Below are 21658 nucleotides of genomic sequence, written 5' to 3'. Positions count from 1 at the left end.
CTCCCTCGTTATTCGCGGGGGATAGGGGCAGAGCCAGACCACGAATGGTGAAAAACCGTGAATATCCAGCTCTGACCCACCCCTGCCTCCCTTCCGCCTTCCCCTGGCATCTCGGCCTTACCTGGTGGTCTAGCTGGTTTTTGGGGAAGGAGCGATCCTGCCCCGTGCAGATAGCCATTAAGAAATGGCTGTGGGGAGTTCCCGTAGTCTCTCGAGAGACTACAGGAACTCCCCACAGCCATTTCCTAATGGCTATCTGCCCGGGGCAGGACAATTTGTTTAAGCCTATTGCTACAGGTGCCTCTACTTCACTTGTATTGGATGGCTCTACATGCTTGGGTAGTAACTAAAAATGGTTCTAGAGAAACAAGTGAAGTATAACAGAGGCAGAGTGAAACATTCTGAGTGGATTCCTTCTGCAGCAGCATGTGGCTATAAGGAAATAACCCTACTGTCTAGAACAGGGGTGCCTAAAACGTCGATCGCGATCTACCGGTCGATCGCAAAGGCAACGCCGGTAGCTCACAGAGCCAATGTTCTCCCTAGCATTCCCCCGGTCACTGTCTCACCTTTAAACTAGTGGAATTATGGCAGCCTGCAGAGCGAACATAGCAGATTTCCGTCAGCCTCTGTAGCAAGTTCCCTCTGCCGCTGTCCCGCCCCCAACGTCAGAGGAGGTGCGGGACCACGGCAGAGGGAACGTGCTACAGAAGCTGATGGCAGCATGCTACGTTCGCTCTGCAGGCTGCCGTAATGAACTTTCAACTGTGATAGGCCAGAGAGAAGAACGGAGGTGAGGGATCCAGTCTAAGGGAAGCAGCACGATGATCCAGTCTGATGGAAGCAGCGGAGATAAGGTCCCACATGTCGGGGTAAAATTGGGCCCATTGCGAGGGAGGAGGGAGATTGCCTTAGAGACGCTGGATCGGGGAGGGGGGGGAGAGAGAAGAGACAAAAGGACCTTGAGGAGGGGCAGGAAAGCAGCCTTGAACAAAAAGGGAGTGGGAAGATAAGGCAGATCCTGGACTACTAGAAGGCTTAGAGAGGTTGAAACACTCTGAACCGAGGAGAGAGAGATGCCAGGCCCTGGGGAGGGGGAAGACAAAGAGAGTGAGAGACACAAAGACCTGGACCAATGATGGGAGGACTCAAAATGTTAGCAGAAGGAAGATAGAGAGGGAGAAACCTGAAACAAAGGGGAGGCAGAAGAGAGGGGACAGATATTGGGCTATGGGACAGAAGAGACAGAAGGGGAGAGACCCTGAGGAAGAACAAAGAGTTGCAATATCAGAACAGAGGAGGGAGACATGTTGCCAATAGGGGTGGAGGAGAGAGAAAGAAAAGCTGGAAGGACAGAGAGATGTTGGTTGGGGAATGGAGCGAGGTCTGGAGGACAGAAGAGGTGCACTCGATATATATATAAATAAATATGGGGGTCTTTTACTAAGGCGCGCTAGCTGATTTAGCGTGCACTAAATGCTAACGCGTCCATAGAATACAATGGGCGCACGCTAAATCGGCTAGCGCACCACAGTACAAGAGGGGGTATATGTTTACTATTTTTATTGTTGGTAGATCATTTTGACTTGGTCGTTTTGAAAGTAGCTCGCAAGCCAAAAAAGTGTGGGCACCCCTGGTCTAGAATGTCTCACCTATCTACTGGAAAAAAGCTTACCTGGGTATGTACATAATCTCTTTTTACCCCGTTCTAGTGTTGAAAGTATTGACACAAGGGCATTTCAGTTCTGATGTTTTTCCCTTGAATATATTCTCATTTTATAGTTTCCTTTGGTTTATCACTGGGTTCATTTATATTTGTTGCCAATTTTTAACACTTTCCATGACCAATTTATGTGAATTATATGAATGTTAAAATTGAAAATGGAAGTGGCTACTCTTGGATATAAATATCCCAAACATGCATTTAATTCTAACCGTGGCTTACAGAAATTTGTTGACCCTATATTTAAAAAATCAAAACCAAGCCCCCAATAGAACAAAGGAGAAAATTGGTGGTACAACTGACATAATATTTAATTTTTGGAAGATTTATCCTAGGAAACTGCAGCATTATATTCATTTATTGCAAAGTTGTAAAAAAAAAAAGACATATTCAGGACCTGCAGCTTCCAACTGAGAGATTTATTGTCTGCAGCTGACTTTGTTCCATGTGTGAAAAAAAACTACAAATTTATTTTTTAAACAATCTCATATAAAATAACTAAAGTGACCTTTTTCTAAAATGCATTAGAAATTTGCACTTAACACACTGAAATGCAAGGTCGTCAGTGCAGCCAGCACTCCTTCAACATCGGGACAGGCAGTCCCGCTGCTGTCCGCTCCAGCCAGCTGAGGGGGTCCTTCGGAGGAGCCTTAATTGCCGGTTCAGCCGGGAGGGAGCCTGTCGTCAGTGCAGCCAGCACTCCTTCAACATCGGGACAGGCAGTCCCGCTGCTGTCCGCTCCAGCCAGCTGAGGGGGTCCTTCGGAGGAGCCTTAATTGCCGGTTCAGCCGGGAGGGAGCCTGTCGTCAGTGCAGCCAGCACTTCTTCAACATCGGGACAGGCAGTCCCGCTGCTGTCCGCTCCAGCCAGCTGAGGGGGTCCTTCGGAGGAGCCTTAATTGCCGGTTCAGCCGGGAGGGAGCCTGTCGTCAGTGCAGCCAGCACTCCTTCAACATCGGGACAGGCAGTCCCGCTGCTGTCCGCTCCAGCCAGCTGAGGGGGTCCTTCGGAGGAGCCTTAATTGCCGGTTCAGCCGGGAGGGAGCCTGTCGTCAGTGCAGCCAGCACTCCTTCAACATCGGGACAGGCAGTCCCGCTGCTGTCCGCTCCAGCCAGCTGAGGGGGTCCTTCGGAGGAGCCTTAATTGCCTGTTCAGCCGGGAGGGAGCCTGTCGTCAGTGCAGCCAGCACTCCTTCAACATCGGGACAGGCAGTCCCGCTGCTGTCCGCTCCAGCCAGCTGAGGGGGTCCTTCGGAGGAGCCTTAATTGCCGGTTCAGCCGGGAGGGAGCCTGTCGTCAGTGCAGCCAGCACTCCTTCAACATCGGGACAGGCAGTCCCGCTGCTGTCCGCTCCAGCCAGCTGAGGGGGTCCTTCGGAGGAGCCTTAATTGCCGGTTCAGCCGGGAGGGAGCCTGTCGTCAGTGCAGCCAGCACTCCTTCAACATCGGGACAGGCAGTCCCGCTGCTGTCCGCTCCAGCCAGCTGAGGGGGTCCTTCGGAGGAGCCTTAATTGCCGGTTCAGCCGGGAGGGAGCCTGTCGTCAGTGCAGCCAGCACTCCTTCAACATCGGGACAGGCAGTCCCGCTGCTGTCCGCTCCAGCCAGCTGAGGGGGTCCTTCGGAGGAGCCTTAATTGCCGGTTCAGCCGGGAGGGAGCCTGTCGTCAGTGCAGCCAGCACTCCTTCAACATCGGGACAGGCAGTCCCGCTGCTGTCCGCTCCAGCCAGCTGAGGGGGTCCTTCGGAGGAGCCTTAATTGCCGGTTCAGCCGGGAGGGAGCCTGTCGTCAGTGCAGCCAGCACTCCTTCAACATCGGGACAGGCAGTCCCGCTGCTGTCCGCTCCAGCCAGCTGAGGGGGTCCTTCGGAGGAGCCTTAATTGCCGGTTCAGCCGGGAGGGAGCCTGTCGTCAGTGCAGCCAGCACTCCTTCAACATCGGGACAGGCAGTCCCGCTGCTGTCCGCTCCAGCCAGCTGAGGGGGTCCTTCGGAGGAGCCTTAATTGCCGGTTCAGCCGGGAGGGAGCCTGTCGTCAGTGCAGCCAGCACTCCTTCAACATCGGGACAGGCAGTCCCGCTGCTGTCCGCTCCAGCCAGCTGAGGGGGTCCTTCGGAGGAGCCTTAATTGCCGGTTCAGCCGGGAGGGAGCCTGTCGTCAGTGCAGCCAGCACTCCTTCAACATCGGGACAGGCAGTCCCGCTGCTGTCCGCTCCAGCCAGCTGAGGGGGTCCTTCGGAGGAGCCTTAATTGCCGGTTCAGCCGGGAGGGAGCCTGTCGTCAGTGCAGCCAGCACTCCTTCAACATCGGGACAGGCAGTCCCGCTGCTGTCCGCTCCAGCCAGCTGAGGGGGTCCTTCGGAGGAGCCTTAATTGTCGGTTCAGCCGCGGTACGCGGCCCGCGGTCGCGAGCCTCGGGTCGCGAGCCGAAGGGGCGTGGCTAAAGGGGCTTGCCCCTTTTGAGCCCCTTCGGAGTCCAGAGGACCAGGGAGCAGAGGTATCTAATTCCTTAATATGGGCAAGAGGAAGGTTAAAGCAAATCAATCTGCTACAATGACGGGCCCGATGGATCGTCATCTTATGCTTCCTGGTTTGTCACATGTTGAAGAGCAGGTAACATTAGATACTCAAGCTGTCTCCCTATCCTCAGGGGAACCATCACCACCTCCTCAACCATCTTATTCCTTAGGGTTAGAAGTATCTCCTCTCCCTTTTAAAGAGGGAGTAACTTCTTCCCCACAATTATCTTTATTATCTGAACTGGAGGTTTCAGGACAATCCTTGGGGCAAGCTAAAGAACTAATTCCAGTACAGATGAGTACTGGGCTAGGCTCAGTTGTTATCCCTAAGGATAAAGTGATCACTCTAAATGATATTTGGCTTAGCATTAATAGAATAGAGACATCATTGCAAAAAACTGTTTCGGATTTGTGTCAATTTTCAACTGATATAACAATGAAAATTAAAGAGCAAGAAGGTAAAATTGGTGAAACAGCTGTTAAGTTTGAAAAATTGGATCAAGTAGTAAGTACTTTACAAGCTAGTGCTGTTTCTAATATTAAGGATAGTATGGTGATGCATTCTAAATTAGAAAAAATGGAAAATTCTATCAAGGTTAAAAATCTTCGTATTTTAAATTTTCCAATCACACATTATCTGTCTCCGATGGAACTCTTGAGAATGTATTTGAAAGAGATATTACAATATAATAATGTGGAAGCTTTTGAAGTTGATAATTTGTACTACATCTCGAGAGATTCCAAGGTTATGGCAAATGAAGGTGAAATGGATAAAATGGTGTCACCTGATAGTTTGAATGTTTCGCAGTTTCTAGAATCATCTAAAGATATAATAGATAAACGTGCAACTCTTCTTGTGACTTTTAAGACAGAGTTGGAAAAACATGCTATTTTAAAATTGTATTTTGCGAAAAAACAGGAAATGTTTTGTGGCCAACGGGTGATAATTTTTCCTGACGTCGCTAGACAAACTCAGTTTAAAAGGAAGCAGTTCCTTCAGCTAAAGCCTAAGGTTTTGGCAGTTGGAGCTACTTTCTTTTTGAAATTTCCATGCAAATGCCTCATATCGTATGGAAGTGATAAATATGTGTTTTATGATCCAGTCCAGTTAGAAGACTTTGTTAAACAGAAACCTTTGTTGAAAGTTTAGTTACTATTACTGATTTTATTTTTGGAGGACGATGTATATAAATATAAATGCCATTTTGCCTGTCTTTAGATGCTAGATTGATGGATTTGATTCTTTTTTCTTTCCTTTCCTTTTTTTAAAAAAAAAGGTACTGGCGACCATGATAATGTGGACTAAGACACGGTTGATAATTGCCTAAATTTTTTATGTTCTCTATATTGAGTTTGTTGTGGTCATTCATGAATATTTGTTATTAATGTATTGTAACAAATAACCAAATAAAGAATTAAAAAAAAAAAAAAACACACTGAAATGCAAGATATTATTGTGGGGTAAGTGCATAATTAACACAGCTAACAGTTGGGGGGGGGGGGGTGTTCCTTGAATGTCAACTGTAGGAGCTCTGTTAAAATGTCTATTATCACATGCTATTCTAGTTGAAATTAAAGCATAGGCATGCAGCACTTCCTGTTTGTCAGCACATTATATGAGCAATGCATTAACTTCTTCACCCATGCCCTACCTAGTTAAGTCTCCTAAAAGAAAATGCCATTAACACACTACTAAAATCTGTTGTTTCTCTATATCACCAAAATCTGACCCTTCCTCTCGAGCACACTATCAAAATCCTTATCCACACTTTTATTACTTCTTGCCTAGACTACTGCAACTTGCTTCTTACAGGTCTTCCACATAACCATCTCTCTCCTGCAATCCATTCAAAATTCTGCTGCATGACTTATATTCTACTAAAGTCGCTTTGCTTACATCACCCTTCTCCTGAAGTCACTTCATTGGCTCCCTATCCATTTCTGCATACAGTTCAAACTCCTTTTATTGACTTAACAAGTGCATTCACTCTGCAGCTCCTCAATATCTCCTCTCTTATTCCTCCCTATATTTTTTGGGCAAGTCTCTCTTATCTGTACCCGTCTCCTCTACTGCCAACTCCAGACTACGTTTCTGCTCTCTTGCTGCATCGTCCTCCTGGAACAGACTGCCTGAGTCAGTATATCAAGCTCTTGGCAGCATTCAAATCTATCATAAAAGCCCACTTTTTTGAGGTTGCTTTTAATTCCTAACCCCCACTCACTTGTAAAGCACCAATGCCTGAGAAACTTCCTGACCTCCTACTTGTCCTGTTTGTCTGTTTGATTAGATTATAACCTCTACTGAAAAGGGACTGTCCCTTGAATGATTTGCCGCATGCTAATGAACATTTTACCGCAAACTGTTACTGCAGTTAGGCATTAGCCGAAACCACACAGTAAATTGCACGTTAACAGCTTAACACAACACAGTTTAGTAAAAGGGCCCCTAAAATCTGTATAATAATTATATAAACATTTTGACGTCGGCCAAAAATGATTGTTAGATTAAAGCACACACTAATTTAAATGCCATCGCTGTTTCCCACTGCCCAGTTTAATTTCTGGAACACCCAAAGTATTGGTTCTAAAGTACTAGACGTTCCAAGGCAGATATGATATTCCTATTCATTGCCAACATTGCCACCTGCAGCCATAAGGGCTATTGGGGTTGTAGACCGGTGGGTATAGTGGGTTTTTTGGGGGGAGGGCTCACCATATCCTATAAGGGAGTTCTGGTGAGATGTTTATGTAGCACCCTTTTTTGTGAAGTTCACAGCTGTGCCCTGTAAGGTGCCCCACTGCTCTGTTGCCATGTCTGGGTGGCAAGTCCATCAGAATGTCCAAATGGCCTTGTTCTGTGCGTTTGAGACTTAGACAAATTTTTAGTCAAAAATGTAGTATAAAGATAGATGTACTGGCGGTCTGGATGATCAATAGCCTAGATGTCCCGACAGACAATTTTCGGGAAAAAAATATTCTAGATGTATTTTTCAAGAATGGACATTTTACCACCGCCAACTTTGGGCGTCTAGCACCATACATCCGAATCAGACGGATGTTTCGTTTCTTTTGATTATGGCCCTCCATGTTTGAAAATGCAGTGACATTAACACCAAATACCTAGTAATCTCCAAGGCTAAATTTGATTCTATTGTAGATGGATAATTTTATGCAATCAACCAAATGAAATTACGAGGGCTCTTCACAAAGTTTCTGTACTTTCATATTTTCACGGGAAATGGTTGGGGGCAGGAAAAGTGGTAAGAGGGTGTGCTGTAAAATGTCATGTGAATAGCCAGTTAGGCAAAACAGGGTGATTATGTGCGAAAAGTGTTATACAGTAATTTGCTTTTGAGATTTTTAATAAATAGTGTTTAAAAAATAAAAGGGCGGAAACTTTTTGAAGATCCCTCATGTATTAGACTGGATTTGGAGGTACATAATAGACAAAAAGGAGCCTTATTGATGAAATAGTGAAAGGGAAGGTAGAGAACAATGGGGCAAACTAGATGGGTCTTAGAATCTTTACCTGCTCATATTCTGTTTGGAAATTAAGATGGCAATATATAAGTGGATTCCTCCTTTTGGGCACTCTGATGCTGCATGGTGAGCACCTATCCCTCGACAACATCTGGGTGCCCAGATCCTTTATAGAATGCTATCATAAGCTGGCATTGGTCAACCTGATAGTCAGACCGTAGGAGACAGCTGCCTTTCTCCTGTGGTTGGCAGTGAAACTGGAAATTTAGTGTTGGCACCGTATCTGGCAACTTGCACTGAATTTCCGCTTTTTTTTTTTTTTTAGGCTGGCTGAAACATAGTTGACTGAGCCAATATTTATTGGTTGGCTGGCTAAGTCCTAGGAGCCAAAGATAGACCTGCCTTTTTATACAGGTCTATCTGGTTGCTGAACTTAGCCAGTGAACCAATGAATATTGGCAGTGGCTGGCTAAGTCATGCGACATAGCCAGTTACCGAACAATCTGCTGAACGGGAAAGTCAGCGGGACAAAGCCGATCATCTCCCTCTGAATATTGGTGGATAGCTAGCTATGTGCTATTTGGCTAGCCAGGAGCCGTTCCTGGCTAATCAAATAGTGCGGAATATCAGATGGGGTGTCCCTAAAATATCGGCACCCACAGTTACACCAGCCATAAAGCTGGGGTATTTGGGATGCAAAAATGTGGCAAGGTGTGTGTAACTGGGAGTCCTGCACATGTTCTATCCATGCCTTGCCCATGTGTAAATTTCCCTGGAGTTTTGCACTTTTTACCAAATTCTGCATAGGTCACCAAAATTTTGGCACAGATCACAAATCTGCACATAAACTAATTAGGTGATAATAATCAATTGTTGGCATTAATTGACACTTAATTGATAGTAATTCAGAGTTACACATGAATCTGCCCTATAAAATGTGCACCTACATTTCCTAGTATGGAAATACTACTTTCCTAGTATAGAAAGGAGATGTGGCCATGGGAAGGGTGTTGGTGGGTTAGGAGTGTTCTTGGAAAGTAGGAGTGATTTTATAGAATACCTGGGTTTGCATCCTTTACATCCATCATTTGGGTGCAAACATTTACACAGCTTTTGGCAGGTGTAAATGCTTGTGCCTAGGGTTATCGGATGTCCAGGAAAACCTGAAGATATCTTCTTTTTAGAGGACTGTCCAGGTGCCCAGAGGGATTTCCAAAACCCGGCAGTTTGTCTGTCTTTTGGAAATCCCCGCCCTAAATCTGCACATGCGCAGTTGTCGACACAATGATGTCATACACATGTGAATGACTTTATCATGCCGATGTCTGCGCATGCATAGACGTAATCCTGAGCTCGGGGAGGTTCGTGGGGAGGCAGTGTGGGATGGGGGTATAATGGGGCAGAGCTGGAGGCACAATGGGGTGGGGTTGTGGGTAGAATGGGGCAGGACCCGGTGTCCTCTTTTTCTCATAGAGGAAATCTGGCAACCTTACTTGTGTTGAACTAGTATTCTGTAAAGGGCACTCTAGCAGAGAACCCTTTACAGGATACAATCTAGCTTGGATTGTAACAACATCCAATTTTGGGCAGCATTTACTGAATCTAGCTTTATAGCATTTATGCATGCCCTTACAGAATAGCCCTTAGGATAATTAGACCTGTAAGCAGTGACGTAGCAAGGGTGAGAGGCGCCCAGGGTGGTGGCGCCTCTCACCGTCCTTGTCTCCACCCCCCGCTCCTTCCACTGCTGCGTGCACACCCCATCCCTTCCCCCATATCTATAATTCACCGCCCTCATGACCCCGTCAGCTCTCCCTCTGACATCACTTCCTATGCGCGGCATCCAGAAGTGATGTCAGCGGTAGAGCCGATGCGGTTGCGCTCACGGCGGTGAACAACTAGAGATATGGGGAAAGGAAGGGGGATGCGTGACTAGGAGAAGAATGGGAAGAGGTGGCAGGGGGGGGAGGTGAGGAGGGGTTCTGGTGCCCCCTCCAACATGGTGCCTGAGGTGGACCGCCCCCCTCACTACATCACTACCTGTAAGTGCTAATTTACTCCACACGTGCACAAAGGAGCATGCACCATGCATGCCCAGTTATAGAATTGTCCGATACTACTTTATTTTCTATCTTCAATTGGAAACACTAGTGGAGATAAAGTCCAGACCCTCTTGATTAAATACCTTGGTGCAGTTGGCAGCTTTGGGCTCCAGGTCATTCAGGGTCACCAGCTGTTGAAGGAAGCTGCTTTCCTGGTAGCCACCTTTCACTCCATGAAATTTAAAGTATGCCTGAGATCGCTGGAGGATCAGCCTGAGGTTCACTGCGAAACCTGCCATGTCAATCGCAAATGGCCGGTGAGGATCAAACATAGTTTTCCAGCCATATACCTTCCCCACAGCATTCACCTTGGGTGACTCGTAAAGCAAGCCTCCTGCAAAGGCCACAGGCCACACTGACACTTTCCTGGTGGTACGCATCTGGTCACAGAGAAAAGAAAGTGAATGGTAGTATCCTGCTGAAGCGCTCCTATCCTGTAAAGGGGCCCCTTTTAGTTTATTTACTTGTGAGACAGCCTTTCTATTAACATATCAAAGCAGTGTTTATTTTAATTTAAATACAAATTAAAATAACACATTAAAGTAGTGCCAATTAAAGGCTGCTTAAGTAAGAGGTATTGCCTGAATAATAGAGTAGATTTATTATTTAATAATTTAATTCCGCTTGTTAATTGGGAAATCTTAAACCATTTGCAGCAATGAAGAAAATTATTTAAAATAGAGAAATAACATAGAAACCTAGAAAAATGAAGGCATATAAAGACCATATGACCTCTCTAGTCTGCCTAACCATGCCATCAGAATCCTGCTTTTCTGCACTTTACCATCAGGACTTGGATGTTATTTGTTAATGTTTGCTGCTACTCAGCTTTTTAATCATCGACTCTGTTGATAAGTATAACCTTAAGTTGTCTTAGATTCATTTCTATTACTGGTTTTGGATATTTACTCTTATATTTTACTTATTGATGATTTATTTAGTAATTGACTTGGTAGTATTATAATGATTGCTAAGAATAACCCTATGATTTTATCGGGTATTTTATACCTAATTTGTTATAAAAGCTGGGCTATTACAACTGAATTTTCTAATCCCATTCCAGTACATTATACTGGGTTTAAATCTTACAGACAGGGAATCTATCTAATAGATGCATATCGATTATTACATAATTGTTCTGAAGATGGGCCTTTTCAAATATCAGTACTTACTTCTAACCGGAGTCTTCCTAAACCTCATTCTAGAAGAGATAGGAATCTGATTCATATTAGTCGACAAGATGCTATTGTAAATACTAGCTTTATTACCTTGAAAGGATCATATCTGAATATTAGATCACTTAGAAATAAAACCTCGTTAATAAAAGATTGGTTAGAAGATTCAAAATTAGATTTTCTTTTTTCTAACAGAAATATGGCTAATATCTAATGATGACCCAATCATAAATGAATATGTTCCACATAACTATAAAATCTTACCTCTATCCAGAGATAGAAAGAGAGGTGGAGGTTTAGCTATTATTCTGAAAGATTCCTTTGATTTTATAAAGGTTTGATTTTATAAAGGTTGATTCATTTTCTTCTACTTCTACTTTTGATTGGGAAATATTAACTTGTCGTTTGTCTCGTTCAGATTTGGTTGATGTTTCAATGGTAACTTTATTTTATATCCCTTCGAAGAAATGGCATATTGTAAAAGATGATTTTTATGAATTTGTTTTATCTCATTCAATTGCTGGACCATATAATTTAATACTTGGCGATTTAAACTTACATTTAGACCAAGAAAATACGTTAGGAGTGATAAATCAAAAAAAGTTTTAAGAAACTCATGTTAATTACTAGCAGAGATCAAATTAATCAGGTTGAATTTTGGGCCCATTATGATTTATTACCAACCTCAGGTCAAGAAAAGAATTTTTTATCGGATTGAAATGATTCTCAATTCTCAATATTAGATCAAATAGCACCATTCAAAACGTATTTAAAAAGAACAAGAACATCAAATAAATGGTATGGCAATGAATTATTAGAGTTAAAAAGATTAGTGAGAAAGAAGGAAAAAGTCTGGAGAAGATCAGGCAAGGTGGAAGATAAATCAATATGGAGATTAGAGATAAAACCTTGATTAGGGAGAAACAAACCAAATATTATGCTCAGAAAGTAGGAAAATCCAATACAAATAGTAAAGAGTTATTTAAATTAGTTAATAATCTCTTTAATACAGAATCTAAAACAAGATCAAGGTTAGAAAGTCCAACATCAGCAGAGGCTTTAGCTCAGTACTTTGAAGCTAAGATCCATAATTTAAGAACCCACATAGATTCAACTTTGTATGCAAATTTTGAATTATTTTCATCCCAATCAAATGAGAGAATCAGGGCTGGTATGTCCTGGTCCCAATTCAACTTTCCTCTATTGGACGATGTTTTGTAACTTATTTTCTAAGTATGCAAAAAAGAATTGCCAACTTGATGATTGTCCTCCAATTGTAATGAGAAATGCTCCGCTCACTTTAAAATCAAAACTTTTTGATTGGATTGTATCATTATTAGTGGCTGGGTCGTTTTCAAGTGAGAAAGGTCAGACTTGAATCACCCCTATTATAAAGGATATGAAAGAAACTATAACTAATACATCCAATTTCAGACCAGTCGCTTCTATTCCCTTATTTACAAAAGTGATTGAAGGTTTAGTAAATGTGCAATTAGTGAATTATTTAGATAAATTTGAAATTTTACATAATTTTCAATCTGGCTTCCGCTCAGGATATTGCACTGAAATAGTTATAGCTTCAATAGTAGATCATATCCATAGCCTATTCAAATCGGGTTCAAGCGCAATTATTCTACAACTGGACTTGAGTAGTGCCTTTCACTTAGTTGACCATAATATATTACTAGTATGAAGGATTCCACTGGAATTTCAGGTAGGGTAGGGAATTGGTTTCAAGGGTTTTTGAAAAATAGGTCTTACCAGGTAAGTGCTGGACAATACTCTACCAGATGGGTAAATGAAAGTGGAGTCCCTCAGGGTTCACCACTTTCTCCAACTTTATTTAATGTTTACCTATCACCTTTATATTATTTATTACATGGTTTACAAGTAAAATTTTATGTTTGCGCAGATGACATTTCAATACTCATCTCTTTAACCAAACTCACTTCAGAAGTGTTAAATTATATAGCTTTTATTCACACACAAGTGGAAACTTTGTCATCTACATTTAGATTGAAATTAAGGGCTCCTTTTATCAAGGTGTGCTACGGGGGTTAGCGCGTCAGACATTTCATCACGCGCTAACCCCCGCGGCAAGCCAAAATACTAACGCCTCGTGAATGGAGGCATTAGCGGCTAGCCTGTGCAGTTAAAGACGGTATAGACAGTTCTAATCAATAAAAAAAATACTTTAGCTCCCAGGTTTTCTACATACATCACCAGCATGGCCATGTTTTGTCAAAGGGAATGTTTCAGGGGCAAATGGGTACCAATAGGTGTAACAGTCCAAACTTCACTAAACTGTTAAAAATAGTTTCAGAGAGAATAGTTGCTGCATTGACTGTGAGAAGGTGCAATTACTGATATATGGACTACTTCATCTTCACAAAAGAAATTTAAAACTTTAGTCAGGAAAATCTTTACTCTCGAATTAAGGGTACGCGTACCACATATTGAGAAACACCGATCTAAGAACTATATTGTCTTTCACCCAGGTTCTTGAAGCATGAAAATGTCCCATTTATCTGGTCTGGTCTAGCAGGAAGATTAAGGAGAATGTGTTTTTATCTGCTAATTTCTTTAATTGAGTCTTGCTAGACCAGTTCAGGATTCCACTAAGAAGACTAGAGCTCCTCGTTATTCCCTTCAGTATTGTAAATGTGAGGGACCATTCTACGATTATTGTTTTGACAGAGATTGAGTCAGTCTGGGGTCCCTAGTTGGATGTATGTTTTGGTTTGTTCAAATTGTTAGTTATAAGTGGTTTTTTTACTGGTATGTTTTTTTTTGTTGTTTTTTTTTAAATTCTTTATTCATTTTCAAAATTACATTAAGTATTAAATATATTCATTCACATTAACAATAAATACATCACTTACAAACAATCATTGATACATTTCATAAAATCTTATCCCTTCCCCTTTCCCATCCTCCCACCCATATATTCCATTATCATATAAAACATGTAATAATAAAATTCCCCCCTCACTGCACCTTAAATTGATAAAAATAAGGGAAATTATTTTAAATTAATCTGTACAATACTTTGTTAATGGTTTCCACACATCCTGAATCTTTTTAAAATAACCCCGTTGTAATGCAATAAACCTTTCCATTTTATAGATATGGCATAAAGAATTCCACCAGAAGTTGTAATTTAATCTCCTCCAATCCTTCCAATTATATGTAATTTGCTGAATGGCAACACCAGTCGTCATAAGTAGTATTTTATTGTTATTCAAAGAAATATGACTTTTTGCTCTCATTTCCATTTCAAATATCACAGTATCATAAGATAATGCCACTGGGTTATCTAATAAATTATTAATTTGGTCCCAAATTGATTTCCAAAAATTCATAATACATGGGCAATGAAACAATAAATGATCTAAAGTTCCTACTTCCAGATGACAATGCCAACATCTATTAGACAAAGAACTATCTAATTTTTGTAACCTAACAGGGGTCCACAACGCTCTATGTAACAGAAAAAACCAAGTTTGTCTCATAGATGCTGACACCGTACATTTCATCTTCCAAGACCAAATTCGTGGCCATTGAGATGCAGTAATTTCATGCTTAATCTCAATGCTCCAAATATCTTTTAAACCAGTTTTTAATTTCTTTTTATTAAATCCACTTAACACTTTGTACCACTGGGCGGCCTGGTGTCCCAAGAATTTCAGCTTTGGCATGGGATATTAACAAGTTCCAAGGCTGCACCAATTCTTATACTGTACTGATGATGACAGCAGTTTCTCTGTCCCCATCTGCTGGTGGAATGACACAATCCATTTGTCTGGGCTAGTCTAGTAGAACTTGAGAAAAAGAAATAGCAGCTATTGAGCATGTATTCCTATAAGCATGATTAAATTAAGTACCCTCTGCTCTATGTTCATTATCAAATACTATGCTAGAGGAGAAGAGAGACAGTTGACATTGTACCCAATGCCATAAGAAAAGTATGCCCAAAGTAAAAGAATAATGGGACAGAAGGGAAAAATTTGGAAATTAATCTTACTAATATCTGGAAATTTAACTGCACAGGACTAGGAAACTAATTGAAAAAAAAAAAAGTCTCCTCACCTCTTCAAACAGCTCCAGGCTGTAGGAGTTATCATCATCAGCAAAGTAAACAATTCCAGACTCGCTGTTGTTTTTATTAAAAGTCTCCCTCAGCCACCGGAGAGCTAGGTTCCTCTGCATTGTTCCTCGAGAAATGGGATTCGGGGGTGTTTCCACATGAAGATGGGTGTAGTTAAGTCCTGTCTCTCGCAACATTCTTGTTACAAGAGGGGTCCGTCTTTGGGAATCTTCCACAAGAATCCATTTCAAATTGGGCACATGTAACAATGTGTTGGCAAGACGTGTTAAATCTGCCTTCTGTAATGGGCGACTATACGTAGGTGTGATAGCATAGATAGTGGTTAGGTTAGCAGACCATGGAGGTGGCCTGGTGTAAAAGTATTCCGTCCTGACCACTTCCACTACGTCTCTGTCAGATGAACAATTCTTCTTCAAGTCTGAGCCCTGGCCTAGATCCCACCTTCCATCACTTCCTTCATCTATTAGAAGAAGACAACCATAGATCAGAGTCTAACAGTGTTAAACTGTTCACCTCTAAAAGCATTAAGCTTCAGTGAGCTGCTATCTTAGAAAAATCTGGATTTCAACCATTCTTGGGCAATTTTATATTAATACTGCAATCCACATGCATAGAACACTAACCTTCTAATTCTATAAATATGTACATAGAATTTAACGCTCAACATATAAAGTTGTGGTGCACAAGTTATAGAATAATGCTAGTTATATGCATAACTTAATTGGTAAATTAGCTGATACTTGGCATTAATAACCAATAATTGGCTATAATTGGGGTTAATTTGCACTTATTTGCAGTTATACACGTAACTGCCCTTAGTTGGGATTCTATAAATTGAGGCTCAGATTCTATAAAAGATGCCTAAATGTAGGTGCCTAACCCGGATGTCTCCATCCTTTTTTCTGGAGCCATTTGGTAACCCTAGTGTTGGTGGAGGGAACATCTGAAGTGATGCTATTCCAATAGGTAAACAACTGTCTACTCACGTGGAAAGCTTTGAAAATTGCACTTTTAAAGTAGCAGTTCTGTAGCTAGCTAGAAATGACTTTTCGCTAAAGAGCATATAGCACAGTATTGAAAGGGTACAAGTTGAAACAGCCTTGATTTTACTCCACTGTATTCAGGGAGATGTAGCTACCCATTTCTTTTGGAATGCAATAGAAAAGTACAGATCCACATCTCCATATAGTCAAAAGAATAAAACCACTATTGGCTTAGCTTGTTCCCCTGGATGGGGATCTCTATGGTTACCCTATTTACACATCATATTGATATTACTTTTGAATTTTGAAATTATTACAACATAATCTAAACTAAACTAAATCTTAAGTTTATATACTGCATCCTCTCCATAAAGATAGAGCTTGGCATGGTTTACAGGAATTTTAATATAAGGAAGGAAAAACATATTAAGAATTAGTGACTGGAAAGAGGGTAGCGAGATTTACATTTTTGAGAATAGCCAAGTTTTCAGATGCTTTTAGAATAATTGGAAGGAGCCCAGATTCTGCAGCAGGGCAGGAAGGTTATTCCAAAGCTCAGTGATTTTGAAGAAAAGAGATTTCCCTAATTTTCCTACATAAGTGATGCTTTTTAACGGGGGGAAAGATAGTTTAAGTTTTTGGGCGGATCTGGTAGTGTCAGGTCTCGAAGAATTCCAAGATAGTAGAATTAGGGGAGGAAGAATGCCATGCAGGATCTTGAATGTTAGGCAGGCATATTTAAAGCGAACCCTAGAAATTACTGGAAGCCAGTACAGTTTTGACAGAAGCGGGGAAACCTGATCAAATTTACTTTTTGTGAAGATCAACCTAGCCGCAGTGTTTTGGATCCGCTGAAGTCTTTGAAGACTTTTCTTGGTTAGACTTAGATAGATGGAGTTATAATAGTCCAGTTTGGAAAGAATGATTGATTGTACAAGGACAGCAAAATATTGGTGGAAGCAGGATCTCACTTTTCTCAACATGTGAAGACTAAAAAAACATTTTTTTACCAGAGAGTTGAGATGGTCATTAAATGAAAGTGTAGAAATACTTTTGCTCATTCTTTTTGGGATTGTTGGACTATACGCTCCTTTTAGAGGACTATAGTAACTTATATCCAACGCCTTTTCCCCTGTATCCTCTCGGGCACGGTGGAGCAATTGGTCTTGGACATCCTGGGAGCTTTCCGCAGTTTGCCTAAGGGGGATTCCCTGTGGTGTCGTAAGGTGTGTCTCCTTGCTCGTAAATGCATCCTGCAAAATTGGACAGTCCCGGAACTACCGTCCTTTTGGGGATGGCATTCCTTGGTACATAATTTGGCCTTCCCTAGCAACAGCAGCAGATGAATCCAGAGACCAATGGGATAGCACACATCTACCAGCAGGCGAAGATAGAGAAACTGATTAACAGGTGGTCCCATTGGCTGGCACTCCTCCTGTATCTCCAGTATTCTCTATCTCCCAGCAGGAAATGGATGCTATTCAACTAGCTCCTGAATTCTGGCTGTGACTGGAACTTTATTTTCTCCTGTTGAGGTTTCTCTTCAGTGAGACTGCCATTCTGTTTCTCCTGTTGAGGTTTCTCTTCAGTGAGCTGGCAATGCTATTTCTCCTGTTGAGATTTTCTCTTCAGTGAGACAGGGGTGTCCAGCTGAACTGTGCCGGCTTTAGGGGTTATACCTGGGCCCCCCCAGGTTCCTGCCTCACCCTCCCTCCATTGCTAGAGGGTCTGACTGGATCTCAATTTTTTTCTTCTTTCCCTTCTGTGTAAAAAAAAAAAAAGACCACAGTTGCTACATTCTGCTCTGATACTGCTGCTCAACCAGCTTTAACTGGCTTCAACCGGCCCTAACAACAAGCTTGTGAGTATGTCTCTGGTTTTTACTGTTGGTTGAACTTCAGGTTCTGTTTGGAAGTCTTAGTAATGTGGGTTCGGTCAACGTATGTTTAAGGAATGGATATTTTATTGAGGCTAAGTTTTATGACTAGAAATCCGTGGAGGGAGCCGGGACTTCCCGCCCTTTGCATGCACGCGCTTGGTTTCCTTGTTGGTTACAGCGCGGCAGTTACATGCTCGCACTTGTTCTCATTGTTGGGTTTCAGTGCAGCAGTAGTAGTCCTGTTTATTCTGAGGCTCTCTTTCATTGGTGTTTGTCACGGCCATGTGCAGCTGATTGTGCAGGTGCCGGTTTATAGCAGCGCGCATGAGATGGGACATGTTTTTTCCGGCGCTGTGGGCCGTTCTTCTGGTTATTCCCCGAGTCTGATTTTCTATCTATGCAAGCCGCGGCAGGGTAAATTTTGCGGGGCTTGAATCTGACTATGTTTCTAGGAGCGTTGATGCAGCAGCCACGTGTCAGCAAGAATCAGGCGTGCGCTTGGGTCTCCGGCGATGGCGGGAGAGCTGCAGCGTTCCGGTAGTTTGTTTCCAGCTGACTTTGGTCAGGGCATGCCGGGGCTTCTCTCCTTTCCAGTTCAGACAAGTTGTATGTGTTTCACCAGCTTTGGGACAAGCTTGGGCAGATTTATATGTCTATGTCTGTGTTCCTGCTGTACTCCATTGAAGGAAGCTGCTTGTTTAATCGGACTCTGGGGTTAGCACTCAAGGGGTTTACCAGAGAGACTCTGACCTGTGCTAGGTCACCCAGTCTTGGTTTGTCTCCGGACTGGGGTGACATACGACAACTCAAGGCACGGTGAGATCAGCAGTAAGATAGTGCCCTGTATTTCACACAGGTATCTCATTGTCTCTCTTGGGGTCCCTGCAGATTGAGCCTTTGTCTGTTGGTAACTGTCCTTATTTGGGCCTCTGTGCTGAGCTGCATGTGTCTAGTAGTGGCACAGGATATATATGCCTAAAGGTAGTACAAACAGTTTCTAAATTCGGGCTGTCTCTATGGGCATAATGACACTGCACATCTTCCTGCGGCCAGGACTCTCTTTCTCTATTTCTGAGGGGGCCTGGACTTCAGATTTCCATGCTTATCACGCTGGTTTCTCCTGTCGCCATTTTCTCATGGCACATGCTAGACGGGCCCCCCAACCAGACAGGAAAGGCTGTACAGCTTCTTTTAACCAGGAGCCAGTTACCTATTCTATCAAACCCGCGGAGGATCACACGCTATGTGGCTGTTAGCCTCATCCCTGAAGCTCTCATTAGCGATGTGAGCTTTGTCTGATACCTGTAAGGATGCTGTTGTTTTCCACGGGGCGGTAGATGCAGCATCTTGATTGAGTCTAGTACGTATTCACTTTAAAGGACATATGTATTTCGCTCATGTTGCATGGAGTTAGTACTGTTTTCATGGTTCCAGTATATTCCTCTTTACATTGTGAAACTTGAGTTTTCCTAGGAGAATCTTCTTGCAGATCCTACAGTTCTCATCCTGCCATTCCCTGACCTTCTGCAATTCATTCTGAGGGGATCTTGACTTCTTCCAATGACTCTTCAGGCTTTCTCATTAGGGAGAAGACACTATAATGTCAGGTCAGGGGGCTGTGAAGATTTTTCAGGATGCTTGCAACTTTGCATCCTCCTCAGGTTTCCAGTTCGTTCTTGGAGTCTCTATATTTTGTGTCCCTTTTCAGTGTTACTGGTCCTCAGGGCAGTTCTTGTAGTTCTTCGGGAACTAAGGGACGTTGTTCCACTTACTGCATGGTGCCCAAGATGGGGGCATTGGGCTGGCTGTATCCCATTCTGCTGAATTAGTTTCTCAGGGTTACACATTTCTGCAGAACAACTAGGAGAATATTTACATTTTCCCTATGGACTCCAAATCGGCACTAGGTTTGCTTGCCTCTTTTTGAGCAGTGCTTTCGGTTTTGGCACATGCCATTTCACCTACCCAAGGCTTCAAGAACATTTTAGAAAATGTGGGCAGTGGTACCGTTTTGGCGCTACCAGGTGATTCACCTAATTTCTTCTTGACTGACTGCTTGATTCGGACGTCTTCCAGTCGGGCCATTTGACTGACACGAAAAGGGTGGTTTCTTTTCCTCAGTTCTTTGGACGTGAATTTTCAAATTTGCACAGCGCTCTTTTCTCCTGTATTTATAGGTATATCGGGGAGATGTTTTTATTCATATAGGAGAGAAATGTGTTTCTTCTCAGAGACTAGGGCGATGGGTCACAGTCTCAGGTTTGCATTCTTCTTTGGTCACCATGACCCAGAGTATGGGATTCTGTATAGGTTATAGGATCCATGTTGCTGACTCCAGTGGGAACTTCGGCTTGCTTTCCCATTATAACGCTACAGCAGTCGCTTTTGTTTCGGTGGTTCCCGGTATCTCAGGCTCCAATTATTTGGTAGGCTCCTCATGCATCGCTCTGTATGATTTGGTGGCTCAGCGAGATTTCTCTTTTCAAAGGCATGCCTCGATCTTTGCTGGACTAGCTCATGACCACCAAACATCCCGGGCTGTCGGGTTGGGGGTCTCGGTGCCTTCCATCCTCAGCTCCAGGAGTCTGGTCTTAAGAGGCGACTCAGTATTTGTTCATCTTCTACTCTTGAGCATGGTCAGGCTACCTTTCTGGAGCTTCAAACCATTCTTTTGGAATGCCGCTGAGGGTCCTTTCAGTCAGTATTATGATGGGGGTATTTCTTTACAGCTTGGGCAGTAGGTGATGTACTCAGTTGCCAGGTACAGTTGTTCTACTTCAATAGGTGGACCCTCATCTTTCTCTTCTGTTGGCAGATCATTTTCAGGGTAAGGAAAAGAGTTTGGATAGACTTTCTCTCCGTGAAATCTGAGCATGGCCCATTTATTGTATGTTACAGTGTACAGCACTGTGTACGCTCTAGAAAGTGTAAACGTTAGTAATAGTGAAATCTTCTACATCCTGGATATTGGGAATTTTGGCTCAGGCGTTCTAGCTCTTTTTATGGACGTGAGATCTCCTGGAACTAGATCTCATGGCCTCTTCTCACAATTCAATGCTTCCTAGCTTCTTCGGTGGGCACAGGGAGTGGGAGTTAGAGGGGGTAACAGCGTGGCTTCTTTCTCACCTCTGGTTTCTCTTTTTCAGTATTTTCCCCTGGCTGATGGTGGCTTGGATTTGCCATCTCAAGCCGCTTTCCGGGCACAGTATTTGTAGAATCTCTGGCTTGGCTGCACCATCCTTGCTATGCAGATCTGATGAGTCTTTCGACAGCCAGACTAAGTTGTTTCCTGGTATCTCCGGATTTGCTCACCTAGGGTCCGATCAACATGGATATTCGTACTACTTTGGTATTATGACCTAGCTTTTGAGAAGTCATGACTGACGTGTAAGGGTTATGCGAAGCAGGTTGTTTCTTCTCTTATCCAGGCGCTACAGACGTCTTCACCTGTGGCTTCTGCTTCCTTTTGGAGGTTTTTCCTTTCTTGGATACTTCTCAACATTTGCATCCTTCCAGAGTTCCTTTTTGGCACAGGTGTATTGCCGAGGGCTTAGCGTTCAATTCCCTTCAGCTTCAAGTGCCATTCTTAGCTTGTTACAAGGGCTAGGTATATTGCTCTTCGATTACTTCTCAGCTTAATGTAGTTCAGTTCCTAAACGGAGTATGGTATATTTGTACACCTCTTAGAAAGCCCTGTCCG

At 43.0% G+C, this 21658-nt stretch overlaps 1 protein-coding gene across 4 annotated transcripts in view; it reads right to left on the bottom strand.

Moving 5' to 3' along the window:
• Window positions 1-21658, bottom strand: part of LOC117347856 (galactosylgalactosylxylosylprotein 3-beta-glucuronosyltransferase 1-like) — a 125414-nt gene that overhangs the window by 14854 nt on the left and 88902 nt on the right. For all 4 annotated transcript variants that reach the window (XM_033919308.1, XM_033919307.1, XM_033919309.1 and 1 more), the window contains exons 4-5: window positions 15078-15556; window positions 9897-10193 (exon numbers count right to left, since the gene is read on the bottom strand). In XM_033919308.1, coding sequence (XP_033775199.1) covers window positions 9897-10193; window positions 15078-15556 — 776 coding nt within the window. The remainder of the gene's footprint in view (window positions 1-9896; window positions 10194-15077; window positions 15557-21658) is intronic.

This window comes from Geotrypetes seraphini, chromosome 13 (genome assembly GCF_902459505.1).
Source record: "Geotrypetes seraphini chromosome 13, aGeoSer1.1, whole genome shotgun sequence".
Lineage (NCBI taxonomy): Eukaryota > Metazoa > Chordata > Amphibia > Gymnophiona > Dermophiidae > Geotrypetes > Geotrypetes seraphini.
Note: the sequence above shows the minus strand (reverse complement) of the source record. Positions and strands in the feature narration are given on the sequence as shown.